The sequence below is a fragment of the Acomys russatus genome, chromosome 11, assembly GCF_903995435.1.
Source record: "Acomys russatus chromosome 11, mAcoRus1.1, whole genome shotgun sequence".
Classification (NCBI taxonomy): Eukaryota; Metazoa; Chordata; class Mammalia; order Rodentia; family Muridae; genus Acomys; species Acomys russatus.
In genome coordinates, this window is record NC_067147.1 from 60,655,849 (window position 1) to 60,673,119 (window position 17,271).

Genomic DNA, 17,271 nt, shown 5'->3' on the forward strand with positions numbered 1-17,271 from the left:
GCTGGGGGGGCAGAGCTGACTGCTGAGCTGGGTGGGTGGTGGGGGTGGAGGGGGAGCTGAAGCCCTAAATGGCAGATGTGGGGGAACCGAGAACACTGAAGATTCAAGGGCTTCCAAGTAAATCAGACCCCAGATCTCCTCAGATGGAGGGAACCCAGCCCCAAGGCGGATGCCTCCTCTCAGCCCCACCAGGGCACTCTCCTTATCCCAGTCTCACATGCACGTTCCTCTGTGGTTCCCCATGGGCATGAGCAGCTTATCACTTCCGGCTCCCTGGGAGCTCTGCCCCGGCACCCACGCATCCCACCGCTATCTCCCTGGGCAGAGGAAGCCTGAACAAGGGAGAGGGTGGCAGATAGACCCCTTCGGCGTGAGTGCTTCCAGGCTGTCTGAACAGAAGACAGCGCCAGTGCTTCGTCCTGGCCTCCTCCCAAAGGAGCTGGGCTCCAGGTTGCACACTCACACGCAAACAGCTCTGCCAGGCACACTCTCTGACTCTTGGTTCATGCTTGACTCTCAATGGAGAGAGCAGCTTTCTTCGACTTCGTACCTGGAGCCTTCACGCTGCAGCAGCTTAAGCTCAGGTGTTGGCAGGAAAGGGGATGAGAGAGCTACACCGATGGAAGCTGGGTGCGCGGGGGAGGGCCTGGGGGGTGGTTAACACACCACTGAGGTCCTAGTGTGCCAGTCCAACCCACCACACAGCTACAGTTCTTGTGTGTGGAAGACGTCAGATGTCCCGTTCTATCCCTTTGAGACAGAGTCTCTCACTAAAGTTGGAGCTAGGCTGATGGCCAGCAAGCCCCACAGATCCTCCTGTCTCTGCCCCCGCTGGCACTGGGGTTACAAACAACTCATGTGTAGCTAAAGTCAGCTTTTTATTTTAATTTTTAAAAATGTTTGCTTGCATGTGTGTCTCTGCACTGTCCGAGGAAGTGAGACTTCCTGGGACTGGAATGGGAGATGCCTGTGAACCGCCACGTGGGTGCTGGGAATTGAACTCAGGTCCTCTGTAGGGGCAGCCAGTGCTCTTAACCACTGAGCCATCTCTCCAGCCCCCCTGCCCCCGGCAGATCTGTGCTGCCCTCTAGACTTCATTCTTAAAGTGCACCCTTTTGTTAGGCGTGGTGGTGGCGGCGCCTTTAATCCCAGCACCTGGGAGGCAGAGGCAGGTGTATCGCTGTGGGTTCGAGGCCAGCCTGGTCTACAGAAAGAGTCCAGGACAGCCAAAGCTACACAGAGACACCTTGTCTCAAAAAAATAAACAAAAACAAACAAACAAACAAAACACATCTTTGTGTGTTTCATCACCACTACATGCGACTGCAACAGTACCAGGATCATAGACAGCCCTCTTACTATTTTTACATATTATTTATTTGTTTTTGGGTGGTGTAAGGGATTGAACCCAGGGCCTTGTGTATGGTAGGCAAGCACTCTGTCATTGAGCTACGGCTCTACCCAATAGCCCTCTCATTAAATGTACTCCTTATGGTTCCCCAAGGTAGCCTCCTTTCTCGAGACCTTCAGATACCAAGTTACGGCTTTTCAGGCAGTACCCTACCCCTCAGCAGCCCCAGTGCCACTTCTGTCCCTTTGCCTAGGACCCACAGCTCGTTCAGAGCAGCTGACCTGGGGCATCTAGAGAAAAGACTGCAGGGGCTCCTTATGAGGCTCGGCTCGGGACAGACGCATGCGTGCAGGGGACGGGACTCCAGGAATCGGGTCTGTACCCGGGTGTTGGGGTCAATGGCTGAGGTTTTCATACAAAGTCACCTTCTTGAGCATGTCACAGAAACATCTGCACAGGTGTTCTCATGTCCACGGTGACGTCGGAGTCCTGGGTTGACAGTCGTGGACTCACAGGCTAGGGGAAGATATGTACCCCCCACGCAAAGATGGCCGCAAGGAGCAGCAGGGCGGCGAGGGGGAGGCTCGGGAGCTGCTGCGAGGCAGCTCTGTTGCACAGGTCCTGCTCACAGCAATGGTGCCGCAGGGTGTAGGACTGTGACCAATAGGTGGTGTGGCCCAGCAGAGGGCACTGGGCCCTTGGGAGGCAGCCTTTCCGCTCGATGGCCTCCTCGTTTCGATCTGTGGGACGAAGGAGGAATGCTGAGGTTGAGGCAGCAGGAACAGCAGACAAGAGAGAGACTAGGAGCCACGCCAACAACGGTCATTGGACCAGAGTCCTACCTGAGGTGCCAACAGTGATCCCACACACCTCGTCTTCCTGACACTCCTTGGGTACAGGGTAGCAGGGAGTGGCAAAGCTGCAGGTGTGACAGTGGAGCCGTCCTCTGTCTGGGGAAGTGGTGAGACCTGTTGGGTCAGCAGAGATCAAGGCCGGGAGGAGAAGGTGAGAGGCAAAGCCCGGAGGGCCTCGCTCCCAGAGAGTGACACACAAAGGAGGGAGAGGGCACTCGAGCAAGGAAAAACCAGGAAAGAGCAAGAGGGAGACAGTGTGGGGGCTGGAGAGATGGCTCAGCGGTTAAGAGCACTGTCTGCTCTTCCAAAGGTCCTGAGTTCAATTCCCAGCAACCACATGGTGGCTCACAACCATCTGTAGTGAGATTTGGTGTCTGCTTCTGGTGTGCAGGTGTACATGCAGACAAAACACTCATATACAATAAATAAATAAATAACATAAAAAAAAAAAAAAAAAGGGAGACGGTGATCAAGAGAGACAGACAGGAACAGAGGCCAAGAGAGACAGGCCAGCGGAGCAGCGATGCAGATGTGAGCCAGATGTGAACAGAGGGGGAGACGCAGAAGTTAGCTGGGTGGCACCAGAGACAGAGCGAGAAGCAGGAGACAGCATTACCAAGGCACCCGGCACAGAGCCTGGTGTGAGAAGCCAAGGCAGGCACAGCAGCTAGTCTCAAGTGCTCCCCCCTCCCTCTGGCCTTGAGACAGACTTACACAGCCCAGGCTGGCCTGGGAGTCTGGACTCTCCTGCCTCAGACTCCCAGTGTCCGACACTCCCCCCGTGTCTCCTCACCTCCACCCTTTCACCCTCCACCCCATCCCTGGCACAGGACCCCATCTTAGCTGTCCACCCCTGTGGATGCCCCGTCTCCCCTTACCCAGTGCCCCTGAGAGGAACAGGATGCTGAGGAGGAAGGCGCTGGACAGGCCCATGGCAGGACAGGCTCAGCAGTCTGGGAGCGTGTGACCCGTCAGAGCACAGCTGGCCGACACAGGGAGGAACCAGCAAACAAACAGACCCAGTGGGAGAATCTGGGGTGTGGAAAAGACAGATTTGCAACAGCTCTCTGCTCCTCCACCTGTGCCTCTCACTCCTGCCAGCGATTGCCTAAAGGGTCTTATCCCTGATTCCTCTGTTTGTTAACTCGGCTGTCTGCCTCTCTACAGTTGTGTCTGGCACCTTCCCTCCTGCTCCCCTCACTCCCTTCAGCTCAAGCTGTTCCCATTTCACTTTGTTTTGTGTCTGTCTCCCCCCCCCCCCCCCGCCCGCCCCAAGAGCTTCTATGCCTCTCAAGGTCACACTCTGAACCCTCTCCTGCCCTAGATGTCTAGAGTATTAACAAAGCCCACCTGCCCATCCCCACACCCCACCCCACCTACAAAGCCAGGCTGTTGTGGTGGTGGTGGGGTGCTGCCCCACCTAGCCCACATCCTTTGATTCACACAACCCCCTCCCCCCGAAGCTTCAACATTGCTACCCCATAATTATCCCTCTTCATTTTACTATGTTGCCGGAAAGAATTAGTCAGGAGCTGAGCTGAAGGACTTATGTCCGTCCTCTGAGAAGAGACTGGAAAAGGAAGCGTGGCTAGGCTTCCAGGAGGCAGAGTGGCATTAAGGAAGGTTAGGGCCGAAGAGGCTGGGTGGGACAGGGAGCCTGAGGGTTTGTCCATCTCATGGGCGTCCCTGGGTTCTAGTCGTAGCACCAGCGAAAGGACACGTCACAAAGAGGACTACAGTAAGGAAGAATGTGCTGGGCATCTCGTTTCACCCCGAAAATGCCTGAAGATGTCACAAATCTTTTCTTCATAGGGATTGTATTAACATTCACCGTATCAAAAACCAACCTGGCTGGTGAGATAGTTCAGTAGGTACAAGCACGGCTGTGTAGGCCGTGGGGCCAGCATACAGCGCAGGACACCACCCGTTCACCTGCACCCAGACGGACACGCAAATAATAAAGTGTATTAATTTATTTTGGGGGGCTTTTTGGGGGGCCTGGACTGGAACTTACTACGTAAACCAGGTTCACCTTGAACTCAAAAAGACCCGTCTGCCTCTGGGCCTGCGCTACCACACCTTAAAGACTTTTTATTTTCAGTTATGTGTGTGTGTGTGTGTGTGTGTGTGTGTGTGTGTGTGTGCGTGCGCATGTGGGTGCACGACAGATGCTTGTGAGTGCAGGAGCCCAGAGGCCCGAGAGAACATTGGCTCCGTGGAGCTGTGGTTACTGCTCTGCTGTCCGACATGGGCACTGGGAAAAGACGCTGTTCTGGAGGAGCAGCAAGTGTTGTTTTGTTTGTTTGTTTGTTTTTAGAGACAGGGTTTCTCTGTGTAGTCTTGGCTGTCCTGGACTCACTTTGTAGACCAGGCTGGCCTCGAACTCACAGCAATCTGCCTGCCTCTGCCTACTGAGTGCTGGATTTAAAGGCGTGCGTCACCACCACGCCCAGCTGCAGCAAGTGTTCTTATCCACTGGCTTATCTATTTCTCCAGCCCTAAAAAAGAAAGAAAGAAAAAAAAAGAATTAAGAGGGCTGGAGAGATGGCTCAATAGTTTAGAGCACTTGTTGCCCTTGCAGAGGCCCCAAGTTCGAATCCCAGCATCCACACAGTGGCTCACACCCAAATGTAACTCCAGCTCCAGGGCATTGGATGCATTTTTATACCAGGCACACACAAGGGGCACACACAGGGGGCACACACAGGGGGCACACACAGGGGCACACACAGGGGGCACACACAAGGGGCACACACAGGGGGCACACTACATGTAGGCAAAACATTCATTCACATAAAACAAACCTTTGAAAAAATTAAAAAGGAAGCCAAGTGTGGTGGCACATGCCTATAACCCCAGCATACCGAAGGCTGAGACAAGAGGATTCGCCTAAATCTAAGGCCAGCCTGGTCTACAGGCTGAGCTCCAAGCCAGCCTAGGCTGTGTGTAAGACTGTGCCTCAACAATCACACACACACACACACACACACACTATATATGTATATATATACATATATATTTATATATATAATATGCAGGACATTTAAAATTGGTATTGAAGCCAGGCATGGTGACTCATACAATCCCGGCATGAGGTGCAGAAGCAGGTGGATCAGGGGTTCAAAGCCCATCAGCTAAATAAATAAATAACTAGGCATAGCTTGACTCATTTAACAAATAAAAGCAAATGTGTATTACATGTTAGGAAGGCATAGTTTTGTGAAAACTAATAATTAGCCTCCAACGGCACAGAGAGAGGCGCAGCATTGTTTTACGTATCCGGGATCCCATTTAATGCTGGTTGTAATCAAAGGTGCCTGGGTTTTCATAGCCTACTTCACCTGGCACGTGGGTGAGCAGGAGCAACCCTCAGATACAGGATTCAAAGAGGAAGGCTCTTGGGGAGGGTTCTGGAGGGGCTTAGGGTCCCCCTGTCCCCCGCCCCCCCCCCCGCCCCGGGTCGGGGTGTTCTTGGGCTATCATTCGGTAACTGCTGCTGAGAACGGGTGGGGGGAGTTTGGTGCTTCAGAGGATGTTCGAGTCACCCATGGGGCCTCTCCCTGTCGCCATTGGGGCCCTGGTGCCTGCTGGGGGAGACTCTTTCCTCGCTTTTATTGCCCTATAAAGCTCAAGGCAGGGGGGATATAAGGCTGGCAGAGCCGAGCTGAGAGGGGGGTGGGCGGGAGGGAGAAGCGCTGCTGGCATCAGCAGACATGGTGAACCCCCAGATGGTCGGGATCCTGCTCAGCGCCCTGCTAGGGGCTGCCTCGGGTAAGGAGGGAGCTCGCGCGCCTCTGGCACTGGCTTGTCCTCCCCTGTGCCGGGGCTCCTCAAAGGGCCGCGGGGTCCCACACCTCTCCTCTCCTGCCAGGACACCGCTTGCGGTGCTATGACTGCAGCGGAGGCCCCAGCAACTCCTGCAAGCAGACAGTGACCACCTGCGGCGAGGGTGAGCGCTGCGGCTTCCTGGACCGCAAACCTCAAGCCAGCTCGGAACAAGCCAAGCAACGTGAGTGCAAGTCGCCCACCCGCCCCCTTCCCGCGGCTTTTAACCAGCCCCCTCTTTAATCCTGCCGCCATCCACGCTTCCAAGTTCAGTCTGGCTCTGGGCAGACGGCGCCTCTGTCTTAGCAGAATACTGTCACCCTGCTGGCTCCCGGCACTAAGTAGCGCATCGCATCGGAAGCCTCAGGTTCGCGCCTCCCTCCCTTTCTCTCTATGTAGAGAGACAGAGAGAGAGAGAGAGATACAAAAGAAATGCAGAGTTCCTGTTTGTGTTCAGTTTCTTCAGATGCTAACATCACCAAGATCAGAAAAGGACTAATTAACCTAGACTTAGATTCAGTGGGACCCTCACATCTTTTTTCTGGCCCAAGCTCAAAGCAGATACCCAACTGACTTTATTAATTTATTTAAAGTAATTACTTTGTTTCTTTGATTTGTATTTTTGGCTGATTTGATTGGTTGGTTGGTTGGTTGGAAACCGGGTCTTACTGTGTAGTTTTGGCTGGCCTGGAACTCCTATGTAGACCAGGTTGGACTTGAACTCACAGAGACCTGCTTGCTTCTACTTCCTGAGTGCTGAGATTAAAGTCAGGTATAAGCCACCATGCCTTGCTTAAAATAATTTTTAAAAAATATTTTATTTTATGTGCATGAGTATTTTCCTGCATGTATGTGTTCCACAGGTGTACCTGCTGCCTGCAGAGGACAGAAGAGGGGGTAAAATCCTCTGAAACTGGAATTATGGGTGATGTGAGCCACCAAGTGGGTGCTGGGAGCTGAGCTATGTCCTCTGTAAGAGCAGTGAGTACTCCTAACCACTGGGCCATCTCCTCAGCCCCACTTGTTACTGTTTTTGAACCATTTATTTTTAAATATTTATTTATTTATTATTATGTATACAATGCTCTGCCTGCATGTACACCTGCACACCAGTAGAGGGTATTAGATTCCATTATAGATGGCTGTGAGCCACCATGTGGTTGCTGGGACTTGAACTCAGGACTCTGGAGGAACCATCAGTGCCCTTAACCTCTGAGCCATCACTCCAGCCCCTGAATCATTTATTTTATTTTATTTTTTGAGACAGGGTCTCTCTGTGTAGCTTTGGCTGTCCTGGACTCGCTTTGTAGACCAGGCTGGCCTCGAACTCACAGCGATCCCCCTGCCTCTCTGCCTCCCGAGTGCTGGGATTAAAGGCGTGTGCCACCACGCCTGGCTTGAATCATTTACTTTTATGTGTATGTATGCGTGTTCGAGTGTATGACATGTGTATGGGTGTACCCTCAGAGCCCAGAAGGATGTCTCTGATTTGTAAAAAAAAAAAAAAAAGAAAAGATTATTTATTTATTACTATGTATACCGTGTTCTGCCTGTGTACATAGAGGGCACCAGATCTCATTATAGATAGTTGTGAGCCACCACATGGTTGCTGGGAGTTGAACTCAGGACCTCTGGAGGAACAGCCAGTGCTCTATAACTGCTGAGCCACCCCTCCAGGCCCGCGCATCAGGTTTTCTGGAGCTGGACTTACAGTTTTTTGTAAGCCTGGTGTGGGACTCGGGTCCTCTGCGGGGGCAGCCAGTGCTCTTAGCCATTAAGCTGTCTCTCCAGCTCTCTATTTTTTACTTTTTGTTTTTTGAGACAGGGTTTCTCTGTGGAGGCTTGGCTGTCCTAGACTCGCTTTGTAGACCAGGCTGGCCTTGAACTCACAGGGATCTGCCTGCCTCTGCCTCCCGAGTCCTGGGATTAAAGACGTGCGCCACCATGCCTGGCTCTATTTTTTACTTTTTTCTGGGTAGGGGTCTTTTAAGACAGGATCTCCCTGTGTAGCCTTGGCTGTCCCAGACTCACTCTGTAAACCAGTCTGGCCTCGAACTCACAGAAAAAAAAAATTTTTTTTAATTTATTTTTAAGACGGGGCCTCATATGCCCCAAGCTGGCCTCAGACCAGCTATGAATCCAAGGATGACCCTGGCCTCACGTTCCTTCTTCCTCCACATGCTGTGCACAACCACGGCCTGTTTATTTTGGTATTGCAGGTGGAATCCAGGACTTGTTGCACTGTAGGCGCTTTACCAAGTGAGCTACATTCCCTCCTCTCTGATGTGTTGTTGGGACCGGATCTTAATATAGGGCCCAGGGTAGCCTTTAACTCAGTGTGTTGATCACACTGCCCTTGAGCTCCTGGCAATCCTCCTGCCTCAGCCTCCGGAACAGCTGTTGTAGGTGTATGCCACAATGACCAGCTTTAGTTTTACCTGCTTTCCAATGCTGGGTTACTTTACAGATTGTCCCTTTTGAATTCAGCTGTGGTTTTCCCATGTGGAGGCTGAGGCCAGGATGGCACTGAGTTCCTGGGATGTCAGCGTGGTGGCTCTGATCCCTTGGCTTCAGGGAGGTGTGGTTTTTTTGTTTTGTTTTTGTTTTTGTTTTTTTTTTTTTTTGGAGGGGGCCGAGTATCCCCTTTGAGTCCCTGGAAATTGCATCTGCTCTTTCGTGGAAGGTAAGTCCTGCAGTCTGGAGTTCAACACCCCAGTGTCATTCTTTCTCTCAGTGTCTGTGACCATGAGCCATCACCACCCAGCCTGTGTGACCACCCATCATTGCAATCAAGTGGACATAGAGTCACTGGGCGATGTTACTTTCACAACCCACAAAAACTGCTGCGTCGGAGATCTGTGCAACAGCGCCGTGGCAAGCTCTGTGACCCCTTCCTGCATCTTGGCAGCAGCAGTTACCGCCCTGGTCTGGCTCTTGCCAGGACTATAGGGTGGATAGTGGGATGGAAGGTAGGGAAGAGACTGAGGTAACAGGGAGCTGAGCATCCAAGATAAAAAGACAAGCTCTCCATTGTGTGCCCTTAACATTGACGGACGGTTCTACAGCTGACTGAAAAACTCTTATCTTCTTGTTTGTTTTTGTTTTTCCGAGGCAGGGTGATGAGATTAAAGGCATGCGCCACCACAGGACCAGCTGTTCGTTTGTTTTTTGAGACAGGGTTTTTCTGTGTAGCTCTGGATGCCTTTGGAACTCACTATGTAGACTAGGCTGGTCTTGAACTCACAGGGATCCATCTGCCTCTGCCTCCCAAAGGTGTGCACCACTGCTCCCGGGCTCTACGTTATCTTCTATTGAAAAGAAGATTGAAGGGGTAACGTGTGGGCTTTCTGGTGTCTAGCTCAGTTAACAACAGCCCGTCACCAGATGCACCAGCAGTCCTTAGCCGATCTCTATCTGTCCTCGGTGGCTCCTGGAACCCGAGTCTAGGGGGGATTCTTCCCTCACAGTGAGGGGCACGTTTACCAGGGTTCCATGAGCCTGGCTGTCTGGCTTGTTTTCCCTTCTCTGCTTCATAACTTGGCTCCCAATGGGACTATTTCGAACTGAGAGAGGAAAGTTGCTTGAACAGCCTGCTTAGTGGAAAGAAGAGCCGGCTCTCTGCACGCGGTTTTCCTACCCTTTCTGGGGTGCCCTCAATCTAGGCTGCACCTGCTTCTTGGCAGGGTGTAGTCTAAATTTGGAACAAGGGTTGTTTCTCCAAACACTAGTGCCAGTGTGCCACCCTCAATATCAGAAGGGAGAAAGGCTTGAAAAACCTGTCCTTCCATCTGGTCAGCCCATTGTCAGAGGGGAACTCCCTGGAGATCTCTTGGGTAAGGACGAGGGTGTGGTTGGGGGTGTGTGTGAAATTTCCACGGAGAGAGACCCTCCTCCATCACCTGCTCCTCCACCTCATAGCTTTACTTCCCAAAGGTCATAGAGCCATGCCTGCCCCTTCCTTCCTTCCCTCCTTCCTTCCTTCCTGCCTTACTTTCTTTTTTGACAGGATTTCTATGTGTAACAGCCCTGGGTATTCTGGAACTCTCTTTGTAGACCAGGCTGGCTTCGAACTTACAGAGATCTGCCTGCCTCTGCCTTCCGAGTGCTGGGATTAAAGACGTGCGCCACCACCACCCAGCCAGCTCAGCCTCTTTTGTGCTTCATGCCATCCTTGAACTTGCTCTGGAGCCAAGGATGGTCTTGAGCTCTGGTTCTGCCACCATGCCCAGATTAGCATTTATCTCCTGGCAATAAACACACAATTTGTTAGACACTGGCATTTATTTTCCAAGATGGAAAGAGATGAGCAAAAAGTTGGTGGTTCAACCCCATGCAGTGAGTTCAGCCGGTTCTTTCGGGGTCACTCACTGGGGACAACACAGTAGTCTTTCCAGAGCTGGAGCCCAGAGGCACAGCTGTGTGCACCCAGGTAGCGAGCCTTTTCAGCAGCCAGTGGAGGAGGTAGAATGGTCTAGAAGGAAATGGGAAAAGACATGGGGGAAATGGAGTGGAGGGTGCTAGGAAGACCGCTCACAGCCCCGCGAGATAAACGGGGCGGGACTAAGGAGATGATCTTCAGAAGAAAGGACGCGAGGGTGGGGGTGGGTGAGAACGTTCTGGAAAGCAGAGCTCTGAGGACACGGGGAGAAAGTCTCAAGGCTATGGTGGGTGGGAAGACTGCAGCCACACAGCGAGTCTCAGTGCAACAGCCAGAGACCGAGGCCAGCCAGGGAGGTGAGGGAGATGAGCGCCAGGGCAGGCGTGGGCCTTGGAGCCGGGCTGTTGCAGTTGTCCTTGTCACAGCAGGTGGTGTTGTAGACCAGCCCCAGCTTGTGGTTGGTTTGGTTGAAGGCCTCTAGACAAGGCTCCTCGGGTGTGCCACAGCGCAGGTTGGAGAACACCCACATCTTCCCTAAAGGTGAGAGACGACAGAGAAGGGGTCAGGAGTAGGGCCGGCTTGCCTGTGTCCACTGGCTAATCATCGTCCTCAAAGCTGCTTAGCTCCACTGTTCTTTCCTCTTTCCAGTCTAACCGTGAGCTACAGCTCTGCTTGCAGCACCGGCACCCACTGCATGGGGTGGTCACAAGCATGCCCTGACACAGCAGAGACGCAGGCCGGCGCCTGCCACATGATCATCTTTGGCCACATGCTCTCAGGGCCCTAACTCTCTCTGTCTAAGCCCTGGGTGGGGATCTCAGTCCCAGGTAGCATCTCCCACCCGGTCCCTCCCATCCAGAGAAGGGGATGTTACCGAGGTACACATTTGTCGTCTGGCATTTTTGGCCTGGGTCCAGGCGGCAGGACTGCCGGTCCACACAGCCCACCACAGGGACCTTGTAGCAGAAGTGACATCGAGTGTCAGCTGGAGAGAGAACCAGGCAGGGTGAGGTGATGGGACGTCTGAGTCACCTGAGGGTGAGCTGAGTTAGGGGTGAGGGCGGAGACATGTCCACTGAGCAGCAGTGTCTCTGACCTGCTTTGTTCCCAGGGACAGAGCAGGCAAGGGAAAGGAAGAAGGCCCGGCGTGGGCGTGGGCGTGGGTGATGGGTGGAGGCGTTTGTTCTGTGTGGAAACCTAAACACCTTCCTCCACCCAAGCCTGTTTGGAATGCGTCAAAAACATGGGCTAAGGATGCCTAGGACATGGGGAAACTCTAGAGATAAGGACAGGGGGAGAGGACGAGACTTGAAATGGGAAGAAAGAAGAAACTAAGAAGCATGGGTGTTGACAGTGCCTTCAGAGATGGCACGGGATTGAGACTGCGAGGGAGCCACCTGTGACCAGCTTCAGGTGAGGTGACCTCTGCAGGAAGCTTGGGAGGAACCAGTCCTGAGTGAATACTCTCTACTACTGTTCGGGCTCTCACTCTATGGGAGGAGGGACAACACCCAGGCAGGAGACATATCTAACAAAAAACTGGGAGAGTGGGGTGCACACGGCATCCCTGGGTTGGCTAACTCAGCATAGCGTTCCGTGAAAGAGCGGTCACCCCAAGGGTGGAGGAGCTTCGTGTGCCTCCAGGAAACCCATCTCACATTACAGGCACCTCCTCTCCAGAAAGCTCAGGGTAAGTTCCTGACTCTTGGGGAGGCTGTGTGCAGTCACTGGAACCACCCAGAAGGCTTTGCACCCTGGTAGGGATGGAGGTACCTAAGTGAGGAAGAGCCACCATGCCAGGGGCCCTTTGTAAATGAGGACACTGCGCTCAGCGCAGTAGGTGAGGGTAGGCCCGTATGCTGGACCCCGGAGGACAGGGTTGGGACTAGCTGGACAGAGAGCTGAGTGCCCAGGAAGGGGCACACTGAGTGCGAGGTAAGAGACCCAGTGCTATGGCAGGTAAGAAGCGTGGCCCAAGAGATATGGGGCTAGGAGACCTGGGTCCTTAATAATGGACCAAAGAGCTCAGGTGTGTAAGCATCTAGGAGGCAGAGGCAGAGGATCGGGAGTTCAGAGCCAGCTTTGGCCACATGAGACTTAAGAAAGGAAAAGAAAAGGAATGAGAGGGGCAGGGAAAGAAAGGAAAAGAAAAATGGAGCAAGGAGCCCATCACACAGAGACGCCTAGCTAAGGGTTGGGATGACTTGGGAGCCTCAGTATTGGGTAGGAGTCGGGTGGGGCTCCCTGGCACTCACCTGAAACCCAGCAGCAGAGCAGGGCAGACAGGGTGAAGAACAGCAGGTGTTTCATGGTGGGGCCCTCAATATGTTCACAGCCCCCAGCAGCTGACAGCAGGTTCTCAGGGATGCAGCTCTGAGAGTTGAGCAATCTTTTCGGAGTTTATAATCCCAGTGGCTCCTCCCTTCCAGGCCTCTGCCCTCTGTGGCACCTCCCTCCCAATTTATACCCAGCTGGCCAGAGAGAAAGAACAGAGGTGGGGAAGTTCTAAGCAGGCCTGGGTAGGGAGGGAGGATGGGAGAGGGAGACGGGACAGGGCAAGTGTCACTAGTGGGCAACTCCATTTTGGATCTTGGCTTCAGGACCCCCCAACCATGGGCCCCACTGCCCTGAAGGAGCATCAGAAAAGCCTCTGTGACTTAAACAGCGACAATGCAGGCTTCTGCTAGTTCCTGGGAAATGAACAGTGGGGTATAGCCTGAGCTTTGGGTGCCGGGGGCTGGGGGGACATTGACCAGGGACATGCAGGCACACATTGATGAACTAGGCTGATTTAATATAGATTCGCTCCGCACCCCGTCTTCCAAGGGATGGGCAGCCAACTGGTAAAGGTTTATGGCATCATGGAGGGTTCCTATGATGTCATAGAAGGGGGTGCTGAGGCTGTGGATCCTGGAGGATGTTCTCACCCCACTGGGACTGGGCTTGGGAGGAGCATCAGGGGCCACTGAGAGGCGAGGCAACAGTAATAAAGTCATTCACTGAGGGTCCCTCTATGTCACCTGTTGCTTTAGTCATCCTGCCTTGCATCTATTTGGTTCTCACATGCCTTTATCTCCATTTTCCTGATGAGGGGACAGGCAGAGGTTAAGTGGCTTGCTCACATCACCCGGCCTATTGCGTGGCAAAATCAGGATTTGAACTCGTGAAGCTGAGCCTCGAAATTTGTGGCACCTGGGGGGGGGGGACGCTAGTTGTTCGAGAAATTAGCATAGAGCCCTAGCAAAAGGCCTCAAGCACTCCCCCCCCTTTTTTCTTCTTTTATTTTTTTGGTTTTTCAAGACAGGGTTTCTCTGTGTAGCCTTGGCTGTCCTAGACTCACTTTGTAGACCAAGCTGGCCTCGAGCTCACAGAGATCCCCCTGCCTCTGCCTCCCAAGTGCTGGGATTAAAGGCGCACGCCACCACACATTTTAAAACAATTGGAAGACTGCAAATTGGCTTGTGAGGGTTTCTAGAGGGCTGTTGGCATCGGTAGCCGCACTCTTATCTGAGTCCCCAGTCCCACAGGAGCCCTATTCCTGCTTCCCTCCGGTGGTGGTGCCCTGCTGACTCACTCTGGCCTCTGACACCACGTCCCAGCCATGGCCCTGCTCCTACAGCTGCTGCCTCTGCTGCTCCCAAGGGTCCAGGGGAACCCAGAGGGTAGACCGTCCCTGGGTAGGTGTGATGGGCCAAGAAAGACGGAGACAGAGTAGGGCTGCCGCGCGCGTGCGTGCGTATGCGTGTGTGTGTGTGTGTGTGTGTGTGAGAGAGAGAGAGAGAGAGAGAGAGAGAGAGAGAGAGAGAGAGAGAGAGAGAGAGAGAGCCTGGTAAACTAGTCCTGACCACTTTGCTCTCCCACCTTTCCTAGTTTCTCTGGAGGGCAGCCCTGGGGACCGGGTGAATCTCTCTTGCATAGGGGTCTCAGATCCCACACGCTGGGCTTGGGCGCCTAGTTTCCCGGCTTGCAATGGCCTGTCCAAGGGGCGCCGCTCAATCCTGGTGGCCTCTCCGAGCGGGACCAGATCTGTGTTCCCCCACTTCTCTGGCCGGCTGCGTTCGCTGGACACTGGTATCAGGCGCCTGGAGCTGCTGCTGAGCACTGGAGATTCTGGCACCTTCTTCTGCAAAGGACGCCAAGAGAATGAGAGCCGCACGGTGCTTCAAGTGTTGGGGGACGAAGTAGCTTGCAGGGATTCAGGGTTTACCCACGGTAGGTCGAGGCCCAGATGCACAGGGACACTTAATCTGGACATACACCCGGGACAAAACGTAGGGCGGTATCTTGTAGAGCGGGAAAGCTACAGACCCTGTGGTCTGTACCCATGACCTGGGCATCCCTCCCCGCCTCGCGATCTCCCCAGGGTCCCGGTATCCTAAGGTCCTGATTCCGCTGCTGGGCGTTGGCCTTGTGCTGGGACTGGGAGCCTCGGGTTTGGTCTGGTGGCGGCGCAGGTGAGCACTGGAGGCGGAGCCTGGCTTAGTAATAGGGTGTGGCCATTGGGGGCAGGGCAGGTGGGCAGAACCGTAAGTTTTGCAAAGAACAAGAAGTATCCCGAGGCCTAGCGGGTGGTTAAAAGAATGCGAGAGGTCAGCCCTTTGGGTACCAAGTAAGCTACAGGCTAGAGCAGGGAACCCAGGCTGCAGGAACCAAACTAGAAGGGCTGAAAGGCCAGAGAGTGGGCGGGACCTGGTTCCGGAGGAGGCTAAGTTGTTTGGCTGGTCGGAGACTTGCAGTTTGCACAGTTCTCATTGGCGCCGCCTGCGGCCGAGGAACCAGTAGGACGAGACTGGTGACTCTCCGAGGACTTCCTTACAGGCGCTCGCCCCCGCCCCCGCCTCGACCACTCCCCACATCTGGTGAGATTAACTGCACCCCATTTTCCCTCTCCTACCCACACAACCCCTAACCCTGAATCCTTGAGTCTGAGTCCTTGCCGGGAGCAGACGCAGTTGGTCCATTTTCTCTCCGTCCTTCACCTCTGCCCCTCCTTCCCACATAGCTCCAGAGCTGCAGAGGCCTTTAGATCAGGAGCCCAAGATGTCAGGCCACCTGGACCAGGAGTCGGTAAGGGCCTGGGCATGGGAAGGAGAGAGAGGCCAGAATCCCGGAGGAGAGTGGGCTAAGAAAGAGACCTAGCAGCCATGCCACCCCCAGCGCTCTGCAGGTTTACACGAGAGAGTGGAGGCCAGATTTTGCCATATGGTCTCCTCTACCCACTGTGGGGGGGAAAAGAAAGATTTTGATTCCAAGCTCAAGGGTCAGACTGCTGAGACCACGCTGCCTTCCTCCTTCAGAGCCTGCACTATGCTGATCTGGACCACTCTGTCCTCGGGAGGACCCGGCGGATGTCCACAGTGGTTCCTGGTGATGCCTCCACTGTCTATGCGGTTGTAATATAAGGGGGCCGCCTTGTTCTTCCAAACCTCCCAATCTGGGGCCTCCCCTTGTCTTTAGAACCTCGGCAGGAAGCGGACAGAGGCACTAGTCTGAGAGACTAGATACCAGGGCTGCAACTTTGTAACTGTTCATCCTTTTCAGCCACTCTCATCTCTTCTACAAGATCTTTCCTTCACCACTGACGCCCTCTCTAAGGATGACCAAGCTGTCAGCCTTAAGTTTTAGCTCCTCTCCCTTTCCAGTCAGGTTTTGTTGGTTTGTTTTTGTTTTTTTGAGACAGGGTTTCTCTGCATAGCCTTGCCAGTCCTGGACTCACTTTGTAGACCAGGCCGATCTCGAACTCAGAGATTCCGCCTGCCTCTGCCTCCAGAGTACTGGAATTAAAGCCATGTGCCCCCACGCCTGGCTTTGGTTTGGTTTTTTGAGACAGGATTTCTCTGCATGGCCCTGGCTGTCCTCGAACTCAGAGATCCGTCTGCCTCTGCTTCCCAAGTGCTGAGATTAAAGGAACCTCCCAGACCAATCAAGCAATTTGGATTTTAGACATACACCTTCCCTTTTTTCCTGCCTCCCTCCCTCTGCTTGTTGGCTGCAGTTGCCCATCTAACTGTACAGTTGCCGGTGATGCCCTACCACGTGATAACACTCACTGGCTTGGCCTTAGATTGCCCCTCTTTAAGCGCCAATTTATTTTGTTGCTGATATTTTCCTTCTTGACACCCTGCCATTCTGTTTGCTGCTCCCCCACCCCCACCCTCCCCTCTCTCTCTTCCTTACTCCTCTTCTAGGAAGCAAGCCGATCCTCAGTGCCCAGGGTTCCCTCCAACCCAGATCTCAGACCTAGTACACCCTGTCCCGATGGCCTCAGGCACTCTGCACTGAGTCAAACGTGACTCAGGCATTTGCCATCCCCTGGGCCCTCCTCTGCATTCTGTTGACAAAGCCCAAGTTGCCCAAGCCGGAAACCGGGAGGCAGAGTGTGCCTCCTCCTCCTCTCCCACACAAGGACTTATCAGCCCCCCCGCCCCCCACGCCTTTAAAAGACTGTCTCTCTTGTATGTGAGGCTGGCTTTGAAATCCTGCCCTCCTTCCTGGTGGCCACCTTCAGCACCGGATGTGCCGCCACAGGAGGCCTGGTGGCCACCTTCAGCACCGGGATGTGCCGCCACAGGAGACCTGGTGGCCACCTTCAGCACCGGGATGTGCCGCCACAGGAGGCCTTGTCTATTTCAGCGTCACTGTCACACCTGGACCTGTATCTAGTGCTGCCGCTAGAATGCACTTTTATCATTTGCTTCATGGGTGGCCCACACACCCTGATGACCCTCCTGCCTTGGCCTTCCTCTTTAAAGCCAGAGAGATCCTCCCCGGTTTCAGCCACTGGTTCTCTCCTGAGGCTTGAGCTTTGGGTACAGGCGCTGCAGCACTTTGCCCGTTCCTAGGCTTATCCATCATTTTCTGTG

At 53.8% G+C, this 17,271-nt stretch overlaps 4 protein-coding genes across 4 annotated transcripts; 2 read left to right on the forward strand and 2 right to left on the reverse strand.

Annotated features, from left to right (window-relative positions):
* Positions 1 to 1,867: 1,867 nt before the first annotated feature.
* LOC127195081 (lymphocyte antigen 6G6e-like) lies at positions 1,868 to 3,165 on the reverse strand. The gene is made up of 3 exons (XM_051152521.1): positions 3,084 to 3,165; positions 2,194 to 2,319; positions 1,868 to 2,091 (listed from the first exon to the last, which is right to left on the reverse strand). Exons 1-3 carry the CDS (start codon positions 3,136 to 3,138, stop codon positions 1,868 to 1,870), a joined length of 405 nt encoding a protein of 134 aa, XP_051008478.1. The 5' UTR covers positions 3,139 to 3,165.
* Positions 3,166 to 5,295: 2,130 nt separating this feature from the next.
* Positions 5,296 to 9,025, forward strand: Ly6g6d (lymphocyte antigen 6 family member G6D). The gene is made up of 3 exons (XM_051152522.1): positions 5,296 to 5,300; positions 5,982 to 6,214; positions 8,765 to 9,025. The coding sequence occupies exons 1-3, from the start codon at positions 5,296 to 5,298 to the stop codon at positions 8,977 to 8,979; spliced, it is 453 nt and encodes a 150-aa protein (XP_051008479.1). The 3' UTR covers positions 8,980 to 9,025.
* Positions 9,026 to 10,686: 1,661 nt separating this feature from the next.
* On the reverse strand, positions 10,687 to 12,819 carry Ly6g6c (lymphocyte antigen 6 family member G6C). The gene is made up of 3 exons (XM_051152636.1): positions 12,664 to 12,819; positions 11,283 to 11,393; positions 10,687 to 10,942 (listed from the first exon to the last, which is right to left on the reverse strand). The coding sequence occupies exons 1-3, from the start codon at positions 12,716 to 12,718 to the stop codon at positions 10,728 to 10,730; spliced, it is 381 nt and encodes a 126-aa protein (XP_051008593.1). The 5' UTR covers positions 12,719 to 12,819; the 3' UTR covers positions 10,687 to 10,727.
* Positions 12,820 to 14,009: 1,190 nt separating this feature from the next.
* Positions 14,010 to 16,031, forward strand: Mpig6b (megakaryocyte and platelet inhibitory receptor G6b). Its single transcript, XM_051152637.1, has 6 exons — positions 14,010 to 14,070; positions 14,279 to 14,620; positions 14,772 to 14,862; positions 15,227 to 15,267; positions 15,411 to 15,475; positions 15,706 to 16,031. The coding sequence occupies exons 1-6, from the start codon at positions 14,010 to 14,012 to the stop codon at positions 15,808 to 15,810; spliced, it is 705 nt and encodes a 234-aa protein (XP_051008594.1). The 3' UTR covers positions 15,811 to 16,031.
* Positions 16,032 to 17,271: the final 1,240 nt, after the last annotated feature.